Raw genomic sequence first — 24,391 nt, 5'->3', positions numbered from 1 at the left:
TAGCTAGCACTGTGAACGACGTCGATAGCTACGACGATAAATTTAACTCATCTAGCACGAATACTTCCGTTCGATATACCATCGAATATATTTGGAGAGAAATTAGTGTGTTTCCTTTAAAAGAATATCAGAGTAATATTTGATAATTGGTAAATATTTGATCAACTTCGTTCTTTTTTCTTTTTTTTTTTTTTATTTTTCATACTCGTCGTACCTCGTCGTTCTTCTCGTATGTCAAAATTCGTCGATCGATTACTCGATATTGCCGCGAGAAATTATTTTTATTAATTTTACGTTCGATTAATTTGATAAAATTAAAAAAAAAAAAAAAAAGAAATTTTGCGATAAAATAAAATCGATTGAAATATACCAATTGATATAGATATCGATTATTACAAATATACATATCGATTTACTCATCAGATAAATTATCTTCCATTTCGGACAATATCCTTAACACCATCTAACGGAGTTCTGAGAAGAACGTTTACTCGATGATTTTAAATCCGTCGAGAATGGCGTTCTCAACGAAGTGTCGCCATCTGTTCGAATAATTTGAATAACACGGCTATACGTAATTATATATTTATTTAGAAATAAAAACTTATCTCCCGAGAGATTTTAAAAGACGTTGTATGATCAATTGTTTCAATTTTTCTAACATAAAGAATTTTTTATTTGATTTTAATAATCGTCGCGTTAGAAAGAGAAAGTTCGATAAAGATTCCTCGTACAAATTTCTTTTGCATTTATTTATTTATTTATTTATTTATTTTTTACTTTGTTGCGCGCTAATTAATTACATACTTAAATAAATAAATAATTGATTAATTAATTATCCGAAAAAAAAAATGTTTCCCGTCAAGACGATCATTATTTTGAAAAAATAATAACAACAATGATACAATTATCGTCATACTATAATTATTCGTTTAGACAAGTATCATTAGTCTCATGTCTCCGGTACTCTTCCGTTGTAAACACGAAACACTTGCCAAAGAAATTCTCGATCATTTATAAAAAGGAATTTACAACGTTAGTAAGCGAAACAAAGATTCCGTCGTCAAGATTTATTTATCCGCAAAGGATTAGTATAAAAGCGGATAAATTCGTCGTTGAATCCCAAACACGTTCATTTCTTTGGCATCCATTATTTCTCTCTTTCTCTCTCTCTCTCTCTCTCTCATATATATGTATGTATGTATGTATGTATGTATGTATAAAACTTTCAATAAAAAGATGGACTTTCTCCGTGAATCATTTCAAATCGAGACACGACGTCTGCCAATAATTATAATCTATATTTTAAATAAAATAAAAAACTTATCTATACGACATAATATTTTTTTCTTTTTTCCTTATATAACACAACAAACGTATATACATACATATGTATACAAGTGTATGCGTGTATGCGTGTATTTAACGATAATCGATTTGCAAATAATATTGTCATTAAAAAAATAAAAATTGTAAAGAAATAATTATCGCCTTATCATATCATTGTTAAGATCAAAAGTTTGAGGATCACGTAGATTTTTTTTTTTTTTATGGAATTGTGTTTCACTGTTCTCGATGATAATAGATTTGGTAATTAATTAATTAAAAAGAAAAAAAAAAGGAGAAAAAGAAGAAAAGAAAATTATTCGTTTCATTGATTTCATTACATAATTAACGTATTATCTAGTGTCGAGGGACACCTTGTCTGTTAAAAGATATTTTTAATATAGTCGTGAGACATTTTTATCGATTTTAGATCGAGTATAAATATTTAAAAATGAAGAGAAACTACTCGTGACATTTACTTATTGACATTTACGATATCACAATCATGGGTCGTCAGATAATAAAGTATATAAAGGGGATCTGTTATAAATAAAAAATATTGGTTATTTATAATTCTTTTAAAAGAAATAAGTTGTATTATCTTAAGTTAAATACCGATTATTAATTAATTAACTATAACGAAGGATACGTATTATCGAATTAGTTTTAATTATTCAATATAACGGATAAATGTTTATCCGTTTCATAATAAATATTTATTACAAAATAACGATTTAATACGTACTGTTTTATATATTATAATTAATATTATTTGTATATTATGATTGTTACGGTTTATATTTTACATGTTATTATATTTTATATATCATGATCTATATTATTTTTCAAATAATAATTTTCAAACCATAATCAATTATTTTCCAATAATAATATTTCAAATTATTGTAAATTATTTTCAAATAATAATAATTTTTCAAATAATTGTAAATTATTTGCAAATAATAATTTTCAAACAATAACCAATTATTTTCAAATAATAATTTTCAAATCACGATCAAATAATTATTTTCCAATACAATGATATTACCGTTCAATATAATAAATAGGCCTAACAAATTTATTTGTTATACTTTAACGTTTTTGGAACACATTAAGAGTTTCGTTTAGGATCTTTCGTGTCCAGAGAATTTTCCACGGTTTCGCAACTCGGCCTGGGTCAATGCAGAAGTTTTCAAGCGGAAGAAGAGAGACACAAACAGAGAAAGATAGATAGATAGATAGAGAGAGAGAGATAGAGAGAGAAAGAGAGAGAGAGAGAGAGAGAGAGAGAGAGAGAGAAGCAAGAGGAGATAAAGGCCGACGAAAATTGGCGGTGGGCGTAGGAAATTAATGACACGTGTGCATCCTCGACGAAATCACGGAAGAGGAGAATGTACAATATTTAAGAGAAGTCTGACATTTCATAAAAAGAGAACAAGAGTATTAAGAGTGACTGATGCTAAGAGAAAAAGAGAGAGAGAAAGAGAGAGAGAGAGAGAGAGACAAAAGAAAATCCGTCAGAAGAGTTTACCCTAAACGTTTAACGAATGAATTAAGAAAAGATGAAGAAGAAGGAAAAAAAAAAAGAAAAGTAAAATTCAAGCGCAAAAGGAATCGTAAAATAAAGGATCATCGAAAATCATAGGGCGTAATTAACGTCGTAACAAAAAAAAAAAAAAGAAGAAGAAACAAAATCAAAAAAAAATAAAAAAATAAAAAAATAAAAGAGAAAAAGAAAAGAATGTTAAATAATGTATGAAATCGTACGAAATAATTAATGGCGTTTAGGGTATTCAGGTATGAAAATAAATCTTAAATAAATTATAAAGTATACTACGATGTAATCACGTTTAACTAATAATAAAGTAAGACTAATTTGTAATCGGGCTTTTATTTATATATTATATGTAATGTATATATAAAGAGAATAAGAGAGAGAGAGAGATGTAATTTATAATCGGTCTTTTATTTATATTTTGTATATAATATCTATATAAAGAGAGCAAAAAAGAGAAAAACAGAGAAAGACAGAGAGATTATAATATATAGTGTAACAAGATGTAGTATAAATAAATATAGCGTAGTATATTAAGAGACGAATACATGTTATACGAGGATGGGAAGTAAAGGATAAAGTGCGAGTTACCGATCGCCAGCAGATCGTAAGATTTTCCCTGAAGTCTTGCATAAACGGAAAGGGGCACCGCTTCCCGTGCCAAATATTATTTCTGCGTGTTCGCAAACAAACGCGTATCTGATATCCGTCCTGTTCGTTGCAATTCCAATTTGCGATTTTGTGGAGAATGGAGAACTCAGATCTTCGAGGAAAACATTTTTTTAATTACCTTTTTCTTTTTTCTCTTTTTTTTGTTCTTTTTCCACACCCTTCGAAACAGATATTCGAATAATTCGTAGAGTTCGTTCGAAATCATAAAAAGAAAATGGCTGACGTAAAAGTCAGTCATTTTCACGTAAAAATGAAAGAAAGAAAATCGTCGTTCTTCGTAGAAAGATATTATAACTATAAAGACGAAGAAAGACGATAATAAAGAAGAAGAACGTTGAAAAATTCTATAGATCGAAAAGTTCGCGATCTAACATAAATATTTATTCACTCGCATAACTTTGAATTTTCTCGAGAGATAAATATCATTTCGTTTCATTCTTTCTTTCTTTTTCTTTTTTCTATTTTATCAACGAGACGATAGTTATCTTTCTTTCTATTTTTCTTTCTATCTTTCTTTCTTTTTTTATTCTTCTTCTTTTTATTAGCAAATCGTCTTCAATAAAATTCGTTTTCTACGATACGAAATCTTCTCATCTTCGTCAACTTCGTCGTTTTCATCGTTTTCGTTGTAGTCATCGTCGTTGGACGACGCTTCTCTCTTTGTCTAAAATTTATTTTAAATAAACTCGGAGCTAACCAACACACAAAACGCGAATACATTCGTGCATTCGAACGAGGTCGCTACATAAAGGCAAGACCTAAAATCGCGATGACGTAGTCGGTGGTTAACTCCATCGAACGATAACGTTTCTACGTCAACGATTGTCGTCGTACAATCGAATGGTACAATTCAAATATTTCGTTTCGAAAAATAGCAGCTGGCAACGAAAAAAAAAAAAAATGAGAATGAAAAAGAAAAGAAAAAAGTATGAACGAACGAACGTAGGAACGAACGAACGATAGCAAAAGCTCGTAAACTTTTTGAAAGTTTCCAACTTGATCTGAGTGCACCTGCAACGTTTTGTACGTCACTATGACGTCAAACAAATGCATCGTCGTCGTTACGTCGAGCAACGAACGACTATGACGTTGTTTTCTTAATGAAGAAACGTAAAAAGAGAGTAAATTATTGTCCTAGAAAATTTTTCTCCCGGTCGATAATTTTTTTTCTTCTTCTTTTTCTTTCCATTTCTTTTTTTTTTTTTTTTTGATCAACGAGACGTGTTACTTGTAAGGGGATATAAAAATTTCGTCAAAATAAAACTCACGAGAATATCGTAAAAGGAAACGGATGTTATTTTCTTTTTTCTTTTTCATTTGAAAAAATTCATGATAGAGTAAATGATGAAACTATACGTAAGGGGAAAAAAAAAATATTGCGAACGATCAACGTGAATAATTATGTTAAATGTCGAAATTTTTAAGGGTCCCGATCATATTAAAAATGAAATTAATCTTTCGTCGAGATCTTCTTTTCTTTTTGTTTTGTTTCTTTTCAAAATGCTAAAATTACGAGCTTAAGAATTTTTTTATAATCTACAAAACAAAAAAAGAAGAAAAGAAATAAAAATAAAAATAAATAAATGAATAAATAAACAAAAAGATAAAACAAATCAGAAAAAGTATAATCATGATATGTTTTCGTCTCAAACTCTTTTTTTTTTTAATTTCACTCTCACTTCCTATTGAAAGTTGCGTCATAGTTTATTATTAACCTTGAATATATTAATTAAATCTACACACACCCACACACACATATCTAACGAATAAAATCTTGGAATAAAATCGATCGATCCTCTACTTCAAGTAAACGTAAATTTTTTTAAAGAATCGATTTACGATCGATCGATCCATCACCGCGTTACATATATATATATATATATATCTACATATTTATATATATATATATACACATACATATACACCATTATGTAGATACTTGAAGCATGTTCTATGTATTACGAGTATCGTTAATGAAAAAGCACAACTCTAAAGGAGAGAAGAAAAACGTCTGGCGAGTCAGAGAAGCAAATCGTCTTCGTCATCTTCGCTGCTCTCGGACCGTCCTAATTATACATGTTTCTCCGTATTTCTGGAATACGGATGAGTGGAGGGGAAAGATGAGAGAGGAAGAGAGAAAGAAATAGAAAGAGAGAGAGAGAGAGAGAGAGAGAGAGAGAGAGAGAGAGAGAGAGAGAGAGAGAGAGAGAGGAGAGACTCTCAAGAGAAAAGACACACGAGGGAGCGCAAGAGAGAAGAGAAGCGAGTAACCGCGAAAAGCTCAGTCGCGCGTGGTCCACCTACAATCACGCATATACTTTAGTGTGTTCTCTATCTATTTATCTATTTATCTATCTATCTATTAATTTATCTACCTATCTATTTATCTAATCATTTTCTTTCATCATTCTTATTCTTTTCTCTTTCTTTATTATCGTTATTTGTTTTTTTTCTTTTTCTTTTTTCTATCTATCTATCTATCTATCTATCTATCTATCTATCTATCTATCTATCTATCTATCTATCTATTTATTTATCCGATGATTTTTTTCACCTTTCTTATTTTTTTCTTCTATTTCATTATCGTTATTTATTATTTTTCTTTTTGTTTTTTCTATCTATTTATCTATCTATCTATCTATTTATTTATCTCATCATTTTTGTTCACCATTCTTACTTTTTTTTCCTTATTTCGTTATCATTATTTATTATTTTGTTTTCATTTTTCTTTTTCTTTTGTTTTTTTTTTTTTAATATTTTTGTTATCTTTCTTTCTCTTTTTTTCTATCTATCTATCTGTCTATCTATCTATCTATCTATTTATTTCTCTTTTTTTTGTGTGCTCAAGATACCCGATTGATTTCCATCGAAATTTGTGTCTCTCCTTTTCATTTAGAAAAAAGTTGAAGTTTTTTTCTTCTTCTCTTTTTCTCGGTCTCTCTCTATCGAAAGATTTGTTCAAAGCTTTCGAAGAAATAATAATCTCGTCGAAATCGTTAATTCGACGGGATCGAACGTTTGACAAACGTTCAAGATAGTCGATAAATTTCGGGACACCCTTTTATTCGTACGAATATCCCTCTTGTGAAATTTTCGTCTCGTTCATTTTTATACGCATCTGTGTGATTTTCTTTCTATTTTCTTTTTCTCTTCTTTTTTTTTTTTTTGTTCATTTCGTTAAGATTCTCTTTAACGATCGTGCGTATCATACTTCACAAAAAGCTAAATTTCATAGAACGAACACGAAGAGGGATCGTTTTTGTTCAGTTTCATCACGAAAATATCGATCTCGTATCAATTTTTTACAAAATTAAACGAAGTCGTTTTCATTATCGTAGATGAGTTTCTTTTTTTTTTTATTTGTCTTGTTTGTTTTTCGTTTCTTTTTCAAAAATAATTCCTACGAAATCTCGTATGAATCGAAACTATAATTTGAAAATGATTTTAAAATAAAATTTTAAAATAAAATCAGTTTGTAATTGCATCAAAGGATATCATTTACATTTTATAATACCGATCATTATCATTACCCCTTTTTCCGTAAACAGTAACATTCTTAACAGAGAAATCGAATAAAAGAGTTACAGATTAAAATGATCCGTTCGTGAGGACGACACGTTTCTCGAACGGATATTCTCGACAAGTTCTAACGAAGCTTCTAAAAAAAAAAAAGAAAAAAAGAAAAAGTGAAATCTGTTTCTGTTAAGTGTGTAACGTCGTGAATTATTACAGTGAACGGTACAGTGAACGTTTATTAATAAAGAAAATAAAAACAGACAAACAAATCAAAAAAACAGAAAACAAAAGAAAGAAAAAGAAAAAGAAATTTTGTTCCAAGATACGGAAAAATCTTGAAAAAAAAAAAAAGAAAAGAAAAATTTTTAAGAAAAGTTTGACTGTGTTAATTTATATAAAAAAGAAAGAGCACTTAATTAATTCGTGAAGAGCATCATGGCGACCACGGAGATATTCCAGGATTGGGATTCTCCCCATGAGAATATTTCATCGATGACTAGGACAACGACACGAAAAACTACAACTAGACGCGAGGTGAGCTTTCGAGTATCGAAATCGATCGATCATTTGATCGATCGTTCGATATACATTTGAAATATATAATTTATACGAAAGATTTATTGCGATAATAATGAAGAAAATTATCTTGTATTATTGTACGATTTATTTATACGATTAGATATAAAAGAAAAAAAAAGGAAAAAAAGAAACGAAACAACAATAATAATAATAATGATGATGATGATGATGATAAGTGATAATCGATAAAATGTTTTAATATTTTTAATTCAAATTATATATTATTTTGCAATTATATAGAGCTATATCTTTTCGAATTTATATATATATATATATATAAATCCTAAAATTCAAATATAAATTCGAATATTTATATATATACCATCAATACAAATTAAATATTGCTCCTTAACGATAGTCAAAAGTATGATAAATTTTATGCGTTTTCGTGTACCGTTTTAACGACACAGCACGTGACATTCGAAATATTCGGAACGATTCATACTAATCGATTCGATCGGAGATGATCGCTCTCTCTCTCTCTCTCTCTCTCTCTCTCTCTCTCTCTCTCTCTCTCTCTCTCTCTCTCTCTCTCTCTCTCTCTCTCTCTCTCTCTCTCTCTCTCTCTCTCTCTCTCTCTCTCTCTCTCTCTCTCTCTCTCTCTCTCTTTCTCTACGTTTCTCTTATAAATAAAGCAAACAAAATTTTGTTTAAATAATAAATGAACCGAAACAAAAAAAGAGTAAAAAGAAAGAAGAAAACGAGATGCCACGAGGTAATTAAAAAAATATATATATACATGTATACACACATAATAAATAAAAAGTAACAAAAAAAAAAAAAAAGAAAGAAAGAAAGAAAGAAAAAAAGAAAATAGGCAAAAGAATCAAAGAAGATAATTCTAAGGTGCGGAGAGAAACCTGATCGAAATTAAACGGATCGATCTACAGGAACGTTTTTAGAAGTTCGAGATAGCCCTCTGCATTTATAGGCCCGTTGCCAGGACCCAAGGCCGATTTGCTTTTCCAACTTAAAGCGTGATAAACAGCCATGAAAATCGTAAACTTACGCGGATGAATAATCGCAGGAAGAGAAAGAGAGAGAGAGAGAGAGAGAGAGAGAGAGAGAGAGAGAGAGAGAGAGAGAGAGAGAGAGAGAGACTTTGTACTTACACGTTTTCTCGTTTTACATCGGTATATGCCAAGAAAATACTCCTAATCCTTCCACACTCCTCCTTCCTCTTCAATTTTTTTCTTTCTCTACTTAATTTTTTCAATTGGAGAAGATCTAACTTTTTTTTTTTTCTTTAGTATAATCTTTTATCGATTTTTATCAAGATTCGTCTCTCTATCTCTCTGTATCTCTTTCTCTTTCTCTTTCTTTCATGATACATCTTCGTGAAAGAGAAGTATGTTCGTTCTATAGATATATAGAAAGGATCGAGCTCACTTTAAAATAATCTATTATATATGCATATGTTTATTATATATATTATATAATGTATATATTATAATATATATTATATATTATATAATATGTATATGCCTGATGATTACTATGCTTGATTTTTCACATAAGAAAATAATATTTTTATATAATGATTTGTTTACTATTAAATTTATAAGATTGTCAATATATAGATTTTAGTATCGCAAAATTTACATTTCTATTCTTTGCTCGAATTACACGAATTTGTTTCTAACGATACGTAAGTACTGTGAAAAGTAAAGTAATCGTTACTCGTTTATGATATCTATATCAAATTAAAAAAAAAAAAAAAAAGAAAGAAAAAGAAAAAATGATCGTACTATCTAGTAAGAAAATTAGAAAGGAAAAATAAAACGATGAAAGTCGTTTATAATCGGACAATGTGGTCAAAAAGAAAAAATGCGTTCGATGGATTGCCACCTCGTAACACGTCGGACGAGAGACAAGATCTAAAGAGATAAAGGAACAACGAAAATAAATAAAAAAGGAATGAGAAAAAAAGAGAAAGAAACGAAGAAAAAATAGAACGTCCTGTTCTATTAATATAAAGAGCAATTCGTGCGTCAGATTTTGAAGAATTTACGAGTACGTTCTGTGTTCGATTAACGTCTGTGTTCGTTTCCTTTCTCGATTTTGATTCGAGAAATAGTGAACGTTCGAAAATGACGTTTTTGAAGGAATAATGAAATTTTGCGTATTTGCATATACCTATACACACATATAATATATATATATATATGTATGATAGTTACATATGTTTACGATTTGAATTTTCTTTGACTAAGCAAATCTGTTAATTTATGTTTCCTTCTCTACGAATAAGACACGATACAGAGTGTCATCATTATAACCTCATTAATTAAATCTATAAAGCTTTCCGAGGTTGAATGCAAAAGCTTTGTCGTTCCAAAAAGAACATTGCCATATCTTCGTTCAAATCGTACAGATTTCTCTTGGCATATGAAACGCATCTAAACACCTGCTGTCCCTTCTCTCATTGGTTCTATTCCTTTTCTTGCTAAACGATTAAACCGTATTTAACGATCGTCCCTCTATTTCTCATATATGTGTGTGTGTGTGTACGTATGTATATGACTACAATATCTCTCTAAATTTTCATTTTGAAAGATTTATCGTTCTATTCTCTATATCATTTAAGTGTATACGTACTACATATATGAATCATTTAACACTAACATTAAATATCTAGTCGAGTGTTTATTTATTTTGTAAAATTGACAAAATAACTCGTCACAATATATTATCCTTATTTACGATCAAAAGGAAGAAGAATTTAAATATGATATTCTCGAAGGTCAATTTAATTTTGTTATTATTTACATTATCTTCTTATCCCTCCCTCTCTACCCTTCAATCATTCAGCCTCACCTTTACTGTCATTCCTCTCGAAACATCGTGATAGTTATGTAGTTATGTATTTTCTTATTTACTTACTTACTTACTTACTTACTTACTTACTTACTTACTTATTCACGTCTCGTAAAGTTTTCAACGTCGATCTAGAGAAGGACAAAGCGCACGTGCATCTAACTCTAAACACGCTAAGTCTTGTTCGCGTTTACTCGTAGGCGTTTAGGAGAGATTTGTTCTTGAAATTCCAACATTTCCCGACGTACGGTATGCACCGCGAAATATTTCGTCTTGGCCTTCCTCAGATCATTTCTAACGTGTTCCGAAGACTTTATTTTTGACGAAATACTCCTCGCGAACGTAACAGAAAGAGAGGGAGAGAGAGAGAGAGAGAAAGTGAGTTTGAAATTTTGATGAAAAAGTTGCCGATAAAGCAAATTTTGGAATACGAGAGATAGCAGCTTCACATAGTATTTTTGGATCTTAAAAAATAAAGACAAAAATAAAAAAAAAAAGAAAAAGAATTCAAATCCCAGAAGAAGATATTTGCCATTTTCGAAATAAAAAACGAACGTAATTTAAATATAAATACGTATATATTATCTCGTCTTTTATATCTTATATATATATATATATAATATTTTCTAAATAAATGTATATATATATATATTATTTTCGTATATTAACAGATTGGACAAATTTATATACTTGTTGATACATATAGATAGACAAGATATTTTGATCTTAAAAATATATTTTTTAATATTAAAAAATGAAAACAAAAACAAAAAAGAAAAAGAATCTAAATTCTAGAAAAAGAAGATATTCGCTATTTTCGAACTAAAAAATGAACATGTATTTAAATAAAGATACATATATATAATATTATAATATATATATATATTATTTTCGTATATTAACAACAAATTGGACAAATTTATATTTATACATATAGATATACAATATCATATTTAATTCTAATTACTTAAATACTCGATCATAAAAAAATTGCTCGTACTATTTTACTTTCTCTCTATCTCTCTTTCTTTACCTATCTCTCTAAATTTAATATAAAAATATCTTAGATAACATTAACTCGAAAATATTATATACACATATCCACTAAAGAATATGACGGAATAGCAAATACCTATCAACTATGGTCGATCGAAACGACTCTAGGAATATCCGTTCGAAAATCATCTGTTCGTTCTCTTATACATTTTAGTGAGAATGATCTATCTATCTATACACACATACACACACATACACACACATCTATATATATATATGAACTCCTACGTCTGCGTTTACGTTTACGTCTGCGTTTGTGTTTCTGTCTATGTATGTGTCTGTATGCCCGTTAAATGCAACATAAAACGTCCGCGGAATCGCGTGTGCGAGTAACTGCGAGGTAAACGACATCGAACGGGCATCGTCGATTCGATTCAAAACGAATAACATGATTCTATTGTGAGACCGACGAAAGACTGAACTGTTTTACGATTTCCGATTTAGAAGTCGGAGAACACGTTCTGTGTTCTTCTTCTTTACAAATACACCTCACCAACCTTCTAAAATCCAAATCTAACATGTATCGTCGTCTGTGTTCCGAACGATAGAATTAATAGAAACATCGTAAATAATTTTCTTTATCGTACGAAGAAAAGATAGTTTTAAAGAGAGAGAAATAGATAGATAGATAGATAGATAGATAGATAGATAGATAGATAGATAGATAGAGAGAGAGAGAGAGAGAAAGAGAGAGAGAGAGAGAAGGAAGGAAGGGAAAGGGGTGGTGTTGAAATTTAAATCGCCAAAATCCACTTTCGAAATCTTAAATTAAACGCCAAGCCGACCGGTAGCAAACATTAAAACGATAAATCCAAACGATTTAGAACTCTACTCCGATGTTTTTCGAAGTAAGTAACAAATATCGGCACGTGAAATTGCGTTCTATTTTCTTCTAACCCTTTCCCCTCTCATGAATATCATCTTTATTAACGTATGAACGATTCGAAAGATTAACTTTGATACGCCATTGAAATCGTTTGATAACAAATGTTTTTATCTTCTTTCTCTTTTTCTTTTTTTTTTCCACGCTAAAGAAGGATATATCTCGATCGTGATGACGTTTAATAGTTCTATAAAAATTCTCCAATAACTCCAATTAATTTTATTTTTATTTTTCTTTTTTTTTTTTTATCTTTTTATCTTTTCGCTTTATCCTTCTCGAAGAATGACCACGCTCGGAACGTATCGAACAGTGCGAAAAAATTTAAATTCTTCGGAAAAAGATTCTCTTAGCGAGGCCAATAATAATATTGACGCTATGGACGATGATGAAAAAATAAAGCCCAACGGCAGCTGCGTACGAAAGGTTGCTTACGGAGAAAGAGAGAGAGAGAGAGAGAGAGAGAGAGAGACATAGAGCAGGAGTACCCACCATTTACCGTTTAAAACATCCCTCGTTCATGGTACAACGGCATGAGAAAATATATAGGAGATATTATTCGTTGTAAGTTCGATGTAGAAAGAAAGAGAAAAAGAAAGAGAGAGAGAGAGAGAGAGAAAGAGAAAAGTTTCAGTGAACCGTGAGAGAAAGAGAGAAAAAGAGAAAAGAATAGACATAGTAGATTTACTCGAATTACACGGACAATTTATTCGACCTAGTTCGTGTCGCTCTTAGATTCTGACAAGAAGTTCTTAATAATTGACGGATCCGATTGAATTTAAAAACTGAATGACGAAGATGAAATACCGAAGATCCGAAATAAAGTTTTTAATAACTTTCATCGACTCGTTTAAGCCACTTATCCTTCTACATTCAATCTTGTTATACCTATATTTTACGAACGATTATTTTGTTATGAATGATTGAATATGTAAAAAAAGAAAAAAAACGAATTGTTTCAAACCAATATCGTTCGACGTTGATTGAGATAGATCGTAATGATAATTGTTTGATTTTTTTTTTTTTTTTAACGATCTTTCGTTAAGAATTTGTCAATATATTTTTTTCATTTATATTCTTCTTTTTTTTTTTCTTCTTCTTTTCTTTCTAACTTTTTGTCACATATTTTTCTAACTGACATCAAACTATTTTTACGATTTTATCTATACATGTATTTTTTATGTAGCCAAATGTGTGTATGTATGTATGTATGTATGTATGTATGTATGTATGTATGTATGTATGTATGTATGAATATATTGAATGAATCGTACATATATAAATATATGTATGTCTTTCGTTAGTCAATAATTAATGTCGGAATTTTCAATAAATAGCAGTGTTGTATATTTAGATAATAAATATTGAAACGTGTTTCGGTGAATTAAATATTCTATACTCTTATTTATTTTATTGTGGTATATTGAAAATTTTCAATAAAAACCACGCTACAGTTTTATTTATCATCAAATATTATATTCGATATAAGCAAATATCGTAGTATAGTAATATTTTTTTGGACATAACGTGCCAAAAAATGTTTTCGAAACAATTAAACAAAAAATGATATAATATTTAACACTTATTTAAATACAATATATTAAACATTTTCAATAAAAAAAAAAGAAAAGAAAAGAAAAAGACGAAAAAGTAATCGAACTATTTTTATATTATAAATGAACTATCTGATCATTTATTCAAAATTTATTCAAAACTAAGCAAAATATATTATTACCATTATTATCACCATTAAACATGTTTGATACAAACTCGAGGATAATTAAAAATTAACATAATCGTATCTCAATTAAATAAACTCTCCACTTATCCGACAATATATATTAAATAAAACTTAAATACGAATGAAAATGAAATATAAAAATAAATCTATATACCGTGATAAAATTCATAAAGGATAAATCTATAGCTTTGCAAATCTATTTCAATTTCCCATCATCAAAGTTAGAAAGAAAATATTATAATCTATGCTCGATGAGATACATATATGAATAATTAATTATTCATACGATAAGAAATAATTTATTATTTATTCTCCTCATCGAAAAGAATAAAAAAATAATAAGTAGTTCAAGGACGTAGGAAACGTCTTATGCGAGAATAACAATGTACTTTGGAATGTTGGATTCGAATCAAACAGTGTCTCGCACGTGAGATCGGTATCACCATCGTCCATTGTGATTACGTTCGCGAACGTCAAAGTCAAAAGAAAAGAAAAGAAAGAGAGAGATAGAGATAGAGATAGAAAAATAGAAAAAAGAGAGAGAGAGAGAAAGACGTAACTTTCATTCTGCCCTTCTTCTTTTCTTTTCACGATTCTTCTCGACTCGATCCAATTATAATCTTGCGACCTCATTCGCATAAATAAATTTTCAATGGCCATTTTCACCGTGCGATGTTTTCATTTATTATCAACAAAAGAGTTTCTACCTACGATCTAACTGGATGATCAGTCGAAACGTGATTCAATATCGCAACGCACGCTTTATTTTCATCTTCTTTCTTTTCTCTTTTCATTTTCTCTTTTTTCCTTTCTTTCTTGTTTTTTTTTTTTTTTTTTTTTCTTTAATTCATTTATCCGTTCACGGATACGACGATACGTACAATTATTACGAGTGAGAGTCGAAATGTTATATAAAAAAAATATATATATATATAATTAAACGTTAGTACGTCGACTTGTTAGAAACCGTGAAGTTAATTAACTACTTGATTCCTTATATATAAACTCGTTGGTACTTATCAAGACACATGTTAGATACATATGTATTAGCATTCATTTTAAACCGGTTATCAGTTGGTACGGTTCAGTCACCAATCGATTATGCAACGACAACGAAAAGACCTGTATAGAATAACAAATTGTTCTCGTTGGTTTTAATCAGCAAAAATAACGAATTAAGTATTTTTATCTTGTTCTTTTTTTTTCCTTTCTTTGTTTTGCGTCAGCCATCTTTATATAATTCATTTCATTCTTAGATTTATTATAATAATAATAATAATAATGATAATGATGATGATGATGATGGTAAGAAAAAGTCATAGCATATGTGTATATATATATATATAAAGATCATCTGTCTCGTGTTCACGTAACGGTAGAATCGCGAGTATGATGACATCACTTCCCAAGACTGTAGAATGATATCATTTTTATTCTAAAAAGTTATCCGTTTGTTTACCAGTATTGAACTTTGAAAAAAAAATGATCTACGTGACATGAATTTTTATATAAATGAATAATAACATAATGCAATTTTATTCTCATCTTGTTGAAAAAAAAAAAGAAAAAAGAAAAAGAAAAAAAGAAAATGTCAGCCTTTAGTTTGAAAGTCGGTCAACAAAATATTGTAGTCGTCCAATAATGAATCAATTCTGGAATTTCCAACTTATGTTAAAATAATATATATATATATAAAAAAAAGAAAAAGAATATTATTACATTATTTATTTAATTTATATACAAAAAGACCGACACAATATTCTATTCCTAAAAAAAAAAAAAAGAAGATTCCAAACTAAAAAATACAGATACTATTATTCATTCAAACGCGAGATAACAAAAACGTTCTTACGAACGCGTAATATTACACGATAATACCCTTCTTCTTCATACAAACATACTACATAAACATATTTTACGTTAAAAACTTTGCTCTGTAAAAAGAAAAAAAGAAAAGAAAAGAAGAAAACCATATTACTCGTCATTTATTCAAACAAAAATTATAACAACTTTCCACGTTATTTATCGATCCACAGATCGATCCAAGACACTTAACTATATATAAAAAAAAAGTTCGCGGTTACATACACACGTGTTAATTTATACGTAAACCTAATAAATAAATACACGTTCTAACGATCGAAAAAGAGTGAGAGAGAGAGAGAGAGAGAGAGAAAAGAATTTTTCCAAGTGAAAACTCGGAAGAAATAATATAAAAAAAAAATGTTCAAGTACTTCTCCGTCATCTTACTCTCTCCCTCTCCTTAGAGCTCGAAGAAGCTCTTTAACAGGAGTGAAAGTACTCGTCGCACATATATACATAATAGATATGTAGTTGTAACAAAAGGCAAGGAGAGGAGGAATCTTTCCTAAAGTTTGCCACAGTCGGTATCATGCGATATATCGGCTCTCGAGACTCGCTTGCTTATATATTCCTCCTCCTCCTCCCTCACGGAGGTTTCCAGCGTAAAACTCAACGTCGAGTCGTTTAGTAGGACTCCAGCGACGGAATACTCCTCTGCCTTTCGCGCTTTACTCATTCTTTCTTTCTCTTTTTCTTTCTCTCTCTTTCTTTCTCTAATCTATCTATCTAGCTATCTATCTATCTAGCCATTTTAATCGGAGACGCGTGTGCGATTTTGAGAACGATTAAAAATTACGATTTTTTATAAATCGTACATCGATTAGCCGGTCCATCGTCTATCTATTTGGATCTTCGTAGCCACTTCGTTTTTGTGTAAGTAAACGTATATAATTGAATTGAATTTTTGAAGAGAAAAAAATTGTATATATATATATATTTATATATATATATATAATTCTATAAATTATATATGAATATTTTATATCGTATTACGTAAATTTATAACGACTCATAAACTGTATAGATCTTCAAACGAATTATTAATAATAATTTTTCTATCCCTCTCTTTCTTTTTCTCTAATTTATCTATCTATCTATCTATCTATCTATCTATCTTTGTATATATCTTTCAACCATGTCGCCATTTTAATCGGAGACGCGCGTGCGATTTTTATAACCATTAAAAATTAAATTACAATTTTTATTAATCGATTCGTCGTCTATTCATTAGGATCTTCGTAGACACTTCGTTTTTGTATAAGTTAACGTGTGAAATTAAATTAAATCTTTGAAAAAAAAAAATATATATATATATATATAATTCGAAATAATTTATATCATTCATTATTCGATAGAATCTTATTATATATTAATATTTTATACTAGATAAATTTAGAACGATTCATAAATTGTATAGATCTTAAAACGGATTATTAATAACAATCTTTCTCTTTCTCTCTTTCTTATATTATCAATCGACAAATTTTATTCTTATAAATTTTTCTCGTAGAACGTGTCGGAATCTGATTAAATTCTACGATCCTTGTTCGTGGACAATCCAATTGTGATACGGTTGATGAAAACCGCACTGATAATGGATAGATAAACAGTAACACTAATCGAGGTAGACTAGAATAATTCATTCATTTTGGTATTCGATCATCAACGATGGAACCGTTCATAATACCATTTGGATTATTCGTTAATGGGATTGATAATACCTGAATGTATTCGAAAATACGAACATTTGCGGAAAATATCAATAATAATAATAATAATAATAATAATAATAATAATAATAATAAAATAATTAATATTATTATTATATAATATTATACGTCTTCGTGCGATGTTTTCTACGAACATTATTTAATACTAACTCCTAATTAAATTAGAAATAGTCTTCTAATCGGAAATGATAAAAATCTTCAAGGTAATTTTTTTCTTCCGATGTTTCCTATTCTCCTTTTCTTTCTTTCCTTTTTTCTCTTCTTTTTTTATTTATTTATTACGTTTTCTTTTAAATCGTTCGAGGAAACATCGGCGCGCGTGAAACGAATTGAAAATCAATCGGTATGAATTTAGCGCGTACGAATATATACGAATCATCGTATATATTTGTAAGTATACGTAACTCATCGATCAATGACCTATCCTAACACAACTGTCCAATAGTGTATTTCCGTCTGTGCGCGTGGATATATTTTATGCGACACGCGATCGATTCGCGAGAACGTCAAGAGAGAAAGAGAGAGAGAGAGAGAGAAAGAGAAAGAGAAAGAGAAAGAACAAGACTCGTACTTGTCTAGAATAATTATTACGATTTTTTTTTGACAGTCAAGATTGATGATTACACGAATATTCACTTTGTTTTATATTTAAACTTTATATATATATATATATATATATATATATATATATATATATACACGTGTGTATAGTTTTCGTAAAGATTTTCGAAATAAATATTTAATGGATATTTCGAAATTTGTTTTATATTTAAACTTTATATATATATATATATATATATATATATATATATATATATATAATATATTGTATATACACGTGTCTATAATCTTCGTAAGAATTTTCGAAATAAACATTTAATGGATATGTCGAAAACTCTTCCGACAATTTTTTTCTTTTTTATTTTCTTCGAAAAATCAATCGACGAGACAAATAAAAAAAAACGAAAAAATAAAAGAAAAAACAACGACTCGCCTACTAACGTATCCGATAAATTATTTAATTATAATTAACTTCATATAGTATCTACGTATATTTTAAATCACGTTCAAAATATATATATATATATATATATATATATATATATATATATAATTCGTATTTATACCAAATTGATCCACAATCAATACGTCTTATAAAACATAAAACAAACTTTGCAATTCTTAATATAAATAAAATCGAAAATATGAAACTTGACGTTCCTGAACAAAATTCAAATAAAAAGAAAAAATACTTATATACATTTCTATAAGTTCAAAATGAAACTATTAAAAATATCAACTGACTTTTTTTAAACAATTGACAAATGACGACTTATATGTTTATATAGATAATCCCGTTTCATAATTTCGTTCTTACAACGTTACAAAGTCGAGGGACGCGATATAAACGAAACGCGATAACCGCGTTACGCTTCGAACTACATGCGTTACGGTTATCAAATTAGTATACATGCATAGAGTAACGTGATATACTCAAGATGCAATTTCAGGATGTATCATAAATTGTAGGATAGAATGAACGTTAGAATTAATATCGTAATTTATGATATTAAAAAAAAAAAAAAAAAAAAAGAAAAAAGAAAAAAGAACAGAAAAAAAAAATCACCTTAATAACAAAAAGATAGTGTTATCGTTCGAAACTAGTAAACTGGCACAAAATGTAAATGACACGCTTACATCGACTTACTTTTACCATTTCATTCCGTGATTCGAACGTCAAACGCGAGACGACACAATAACCCGAATGACAAACTTCCGATCGATATATACATATGTCTGTGTGTATATATATATATTTTTATATATATATATATATGTATATATATGTATGTATGTTTGCTGTAATGTAACTTACTTACTTTCACGATTCCCAAGAGTTTTCGAGGCCGACTCATTATGATTCCTACGCGCTTTGGCAAGATGCCACTAAGAATTTGTTTGTATACAGATTAAAGAGGCTCGATTCGAGAGAGATCATATTGAAATTATTCGGTGCAGATTTGTTTAACAATCGCGAGGAGAAGTGCTCGTTCTGGTTTCTTTTGCCTTTTTTTTTTTCTTTTTTGTTGTTTTCGTTTCTTTTTTTTTTTGTTTATTTTTAGGAAGTAATTTTCAAAGAAATCGATAGATATTATATTATTTTTGTTTTTTCGTAAAATAAATATTTTTCCACTCGATTTATATTCGATTTTACGTTGTTATTAAACGGTAGGATTTTTTTTTTTATATATATATAATTATTACAGCTGTATGATTTGATATTCAATTATGAAAAAAGCATTACGTTAACTATATATATATATATTTTTTTTTAAATTATGAATTTTGATAAAAGAAAAAAGATCGCAGCTGTATATACTTATTATTTCTAAACGATATTACTATATTAAAGAATTATATTAAATATATTTATTTCTCGCGATTATGAAACAAATAAATGACAAGATCTCATGAAGATCTTATCTCACGACGAAAATAATATATATATATATATATATATATATATATATATATATATTGCTGTTAAAAATATATCGAATGATTACGAGTAAACAAATATTGTTATATGAAGCAATTATATTAAAAATATCTCGTTCACAAGATTATAAAATAATCAAAGATAAACGACAATTTCATATCTTATTAAAAGAATAAAATAGATTTATCATTAAAAATAAAATTATTCCTGATAAAATGATTTCTAATGAACATCATATCAGACATCCTACCATATAAGAATATAATAAATTTCCAATTAAGTGATAATCTTTGCAAAAAAAAAAAAAAAAAAGAAAAAAAAATCTCCATAGATTATTTATCGCTTTAATTATTTTATTTCAACGTTCGTTTCCTCTATTATCCCCACACACACACACACACACATGCATAAATTAAAATTGAAACGAAAGAAAACGAAAAAAAAAAAAAATGTTTTTCTTCTTTTTTTCTTCCCCACTTAATCTACAATTTCGAATTTTCGTTTAATATGGCCGCAAAACGTATTTAGGCGACCGATCCTTTCAACTTCGTTTACCGTTTAACGCTCGTTAAACTGTCGGCTTAAGCGGCGTAACGCTTCGCCGCAACGCGTTTCCTAGCCGCGATAGAGAGATGCATTCGCGGCCAAAGTAACAGTTTGAAAACTGTATCGAAGTTGCAGTACTGTTATAACAGGAAGTTGCACAAAACGATACAAATTATATTCATTATATTGTATTTTCCTCGAATCGAGTAACGATATATAAATAAATAAATATATATATTATATATATTATATATTTATATATTATATATATATATTATTATATATATATATAAAAAATATATATATATCTTCATTATATCGATCATTTTGGATATTTAACCAAACGAAAATGATGTTCCGATAAAAAATCAAAGTAACTTGTTTCGTTCTACACTATAATTTTAAATTGAACGAGTTAACACGCATTGCGTGTTAATACATACATAAATGCATATATCGAAAGGAAAGGAATCGAATTTCCGATTTCTACGAGTGGTATTTTCAAGCCGCAAAGATACATATCTAATAGACACTTTTTAAAAGAAAGAAGAAGAAGAAGAAGAAGAAGAGAAAAAAGAAAGAAAGAAAGAAAGAAAGAGAAAGAGGCGTAGAAAAAAAAAAGGAGAAGCAAATACACACACGAACATACACAGGTACACACGTTGGAACGCAAAGATGGAAGATGAGAGTTCTCTCTCTTTTTCTCTGTCGAGTCGAGAGATCGAATGCGTTCGTGTCGAAGAAACGTGTTCGTGTCGATGATATTACCGTTAAGTTCGTTCGGTGAAATGTAAAAAAACGAAAACTGAAACAAAAAAGAAAAGAAAAGAAAAAAAAGAAAAATCAGTCAGAGCGAAAGATAATCGTTTATTTATTTTCTAATCGTAAAATTAAATGGGGTCGAATTGGAACTGGAAGTGGTTAAATGGAACGTTATCACTTGGAAAGTTAATTCAATGTGTTCTATATATCAATGCAGCTAGCCGATGACGTAACGAGAATTGGTGCAAGACTCTCGATGCGTTTTCTATTGGAAAGAGAGAGAAAGATAGCTAGAGAGAGAGAGAGAGAGAGAGAGAGAGAGAAAGAGAGAGATGGAATACGAGAGCTATTATTTATAACGTAGTCAATATTAACTTCGATACCTTCAAAGTTTATTTCTATCGATCGCCTTGATACTATATATCTAACATTGACGAGTTTATAGTAATCACATGTGCGTGTAGGTTGCAAATTATTGCGTCAATTACCAATAATAACGAATATGACAGAAAGAAAAAGAAGAGAGAGAGAGAGAGAGAGAGAGAGAGAGAGAGAGAGAGAGAGAAGCGTGGACACATCTTGTCGGAATGACGCCTTGAAAATGCTTCCACAATGACCTCAAATACCAACGAGATAGATCCACGCTTCGCGAGATGTATCTATTGCAACACCTTGGCTATATATTAATTTTGCAATTGCTATGCAACTCCGAGATGTAAAGAAAAAATATTACTATGGTATGAAGTAGAAAAAAAAAAAGAAGAAGAAAAGAAAAAGGAATTGTTTCTCTAATATTAACAAAAAAAATAAATTAAATATTTCTAGCGAGATTCTTGCAAGTTATTTTATTTTATAAAAATAAAGAGTAGAAATGTAAAGGTATAAAATATGAAGTAAGATTTATAAAAGGTAAGATGTAAAAATAAATGAAATTATAAAAATGTAGAAAGTGTAAAATATAAACTAAGATATAGTGTGTGTGTGTGTGTATGTATGTATATATAAAAGTAAGTGATAAAAGTAGTAGAAATAATAAATAAAAATAGTAATGATAAATATATGAAATAAAATAAAATATAAAATATAAAGTATAATACTTATAAAGAAAACGAAAGGTTATCAATCCTCTATAATTAATATCACGATCTATAATTTGCAAATTATTGTATTACTTATATTAATATAATTATATTATAAAAAATTAAATAGAATGTATACTTGAAAAAAAAAGAAATGATAAACTTCGAACGTTTCGAATAGTAAAGTGACAATAAAAGTTTGCGTCGACGAGATTTAATAAAACAGAAATAATATATACACACACACACATAAACATAAATGTATTAACTTTAATATTGCACACATACTTGCATGCAATCGATAGAAGATTTAATATTATCAATTTATTTACCTAAACGATGATAATGATATCAAATATCGATAAGAAGACTTTTTTATTTTCATGTTTCTTACACGAGAAAAGAAAAACTATTTTCTTCTTCTATTGTTTACACGAACAAAAAAGAAAAGAAGCAACAAAAAAGAAAACAAAAAGAATAAAACATACGTACGTATAATGATGAAGAAAACTAAACACGCAGTTTAATAAACATTTCTAGGAATGTTCCCATTGATTTCAGATACAGAAAACACTTCAGATACACATTTACGATCAATTGAATGATAAATCAACATCATGAAAAGTCAACATAATACGCTATCTTTCAAGGATTGCAATTTTTTATGTGCACATATATATATATAATGAATTAAAAAATATATATATATAATAAAATAAAATATAAAATATAATACATATAAAGACAAAGAAAAATTATTAATCTTTTATAATACTAAAAAATATATATAATATTTAAATATATTAATAAAAATTATATATATATTAATACTTAAATAAATTAAGAAAAAATTATATATAATACTTAAATTTATTATATATATAATATATATATATATATCGTTATAATATATAATAACTTGTTATATATATAATAGTATAAGTATAAAATGACAAAAAAAAAAGAAAACTAAAATTTTCTATCAAAATTTGCAAAATCTTACACAATTTTTACGATTTAAATGACAAATAGAACATAGATTAACAGCCAACGTCCTGTTTCTCTTTCTCTCTTTTGTTAAAAACGAGAAAACAGAAATGAATGATAATGATAATAATAATAAAAAAGAAAGAAGGAAAGAAAAAGAAAATAAGAAAGATGTCCGACGGCCCGTGTGAAAAGATGGTGTGTATTTTTAGTGCTCATTCATTTCTACAACGTCGAGCATACAGACACCCCAACGTTTTCCTTTAGGCATTTATTTCGGAGAACGATCTTGCGAGCAGATGTATCGTTACTGGCTTTAACCTCTAATAAATCCGTGGCGATTAGTTTTCCTTTCCCCCATACGCTAAAAAAGATGCTATGGCCGACTTGAAAAAGAAATAAAGAGGGATAAGGGCGCACAGAGTAAACCGGAAGAAAGAAAGAAAGAAAGAAAGAAAGAAAGAATAATCAAGGTTTTGACGTTTAAAATACATATACATAGATATATACGTATGTGTATGTACATACATATGTATTAAACATATGACAGTGATTGTAATAAAATTGCGTGACTTGACTATTCTAAAAATATCAAATCATTGAATTGATTTAAATATATATATATATATATATATATATATATTGATTTATATATATGTATGTATGTATGTATGTATATATGTATATCTTTAAAATTATTCAATTGATTTGATTGTTCAAAGAAAAAATTATATTATCTGTTATTTATTAGATTGATCACTAAGTAATATCAGAATTTTTA

General features: G+C 28.5%; 1 protein-coding gene and 1 long non-coding RNA gene across 11 annotated transcripts in view; one reads left to right on the top strand and one right to left on the bottom strand.

The window, feature by feature from the left end:
• Window positions 1-24,391, top strand: part of LOC127071196 (tropomodulin) — a 66,964-nt gene that overhangs the window by 14,203 nt on the left and 28,370 nt on the right. Inside the window, exons 1-2 of one of the 10 annotated variants that reach the window (XM_051010203.1) lie at window positions 5,769-5,875; window positions 7,133-7,603. The exons of 8 other annotated variants lie outside the window; for them this stretch is intronic. In XM_051010203.1, coding sequence (XP_050866160.1) covers window positions 7,505-7,603 — 99 coding nt within the window. In that variant the 5' untranslated portion in view covers window positions 5,769-5,875; window positions 7,133-7,504. Of the gene's footprint in view, window positions 1-5,768; window positions 5,876-7,132; window positions 7,604-16,517; window positions 16,880-24,391 lie in introns of those variants that run through there. One more of the 10 variants, XM_051010206.1, reaches the window with a different exon arrangement.
• The window catches only part of LOC127071208 (uncharacterized), a 28,617-nt gene that overhangs the window by 1,364 nt on the left and 2,862 nt on the right, over window positions 1-24,391 (bottom strand). The gene's annotated exons all lie outside the window — the stretch shown is intronic.

The sequence above is a fragment of the Vespula vulgaris genome, chromosome 21, assembly GCF_905475345.1.
Source record: "Vespula vulgaris chromosome 21, iyVesVulg1.1, whole genome shotgun sequence".
NCBI lineage: Eukaryota > Metazoa > Arthropoda > Insecta > Hymenoptera > Vespidae > Vespula > Vespula vulgaris.
This window is presented reverse-complemented; position numbering and strand designations above follow the sequence as displayed.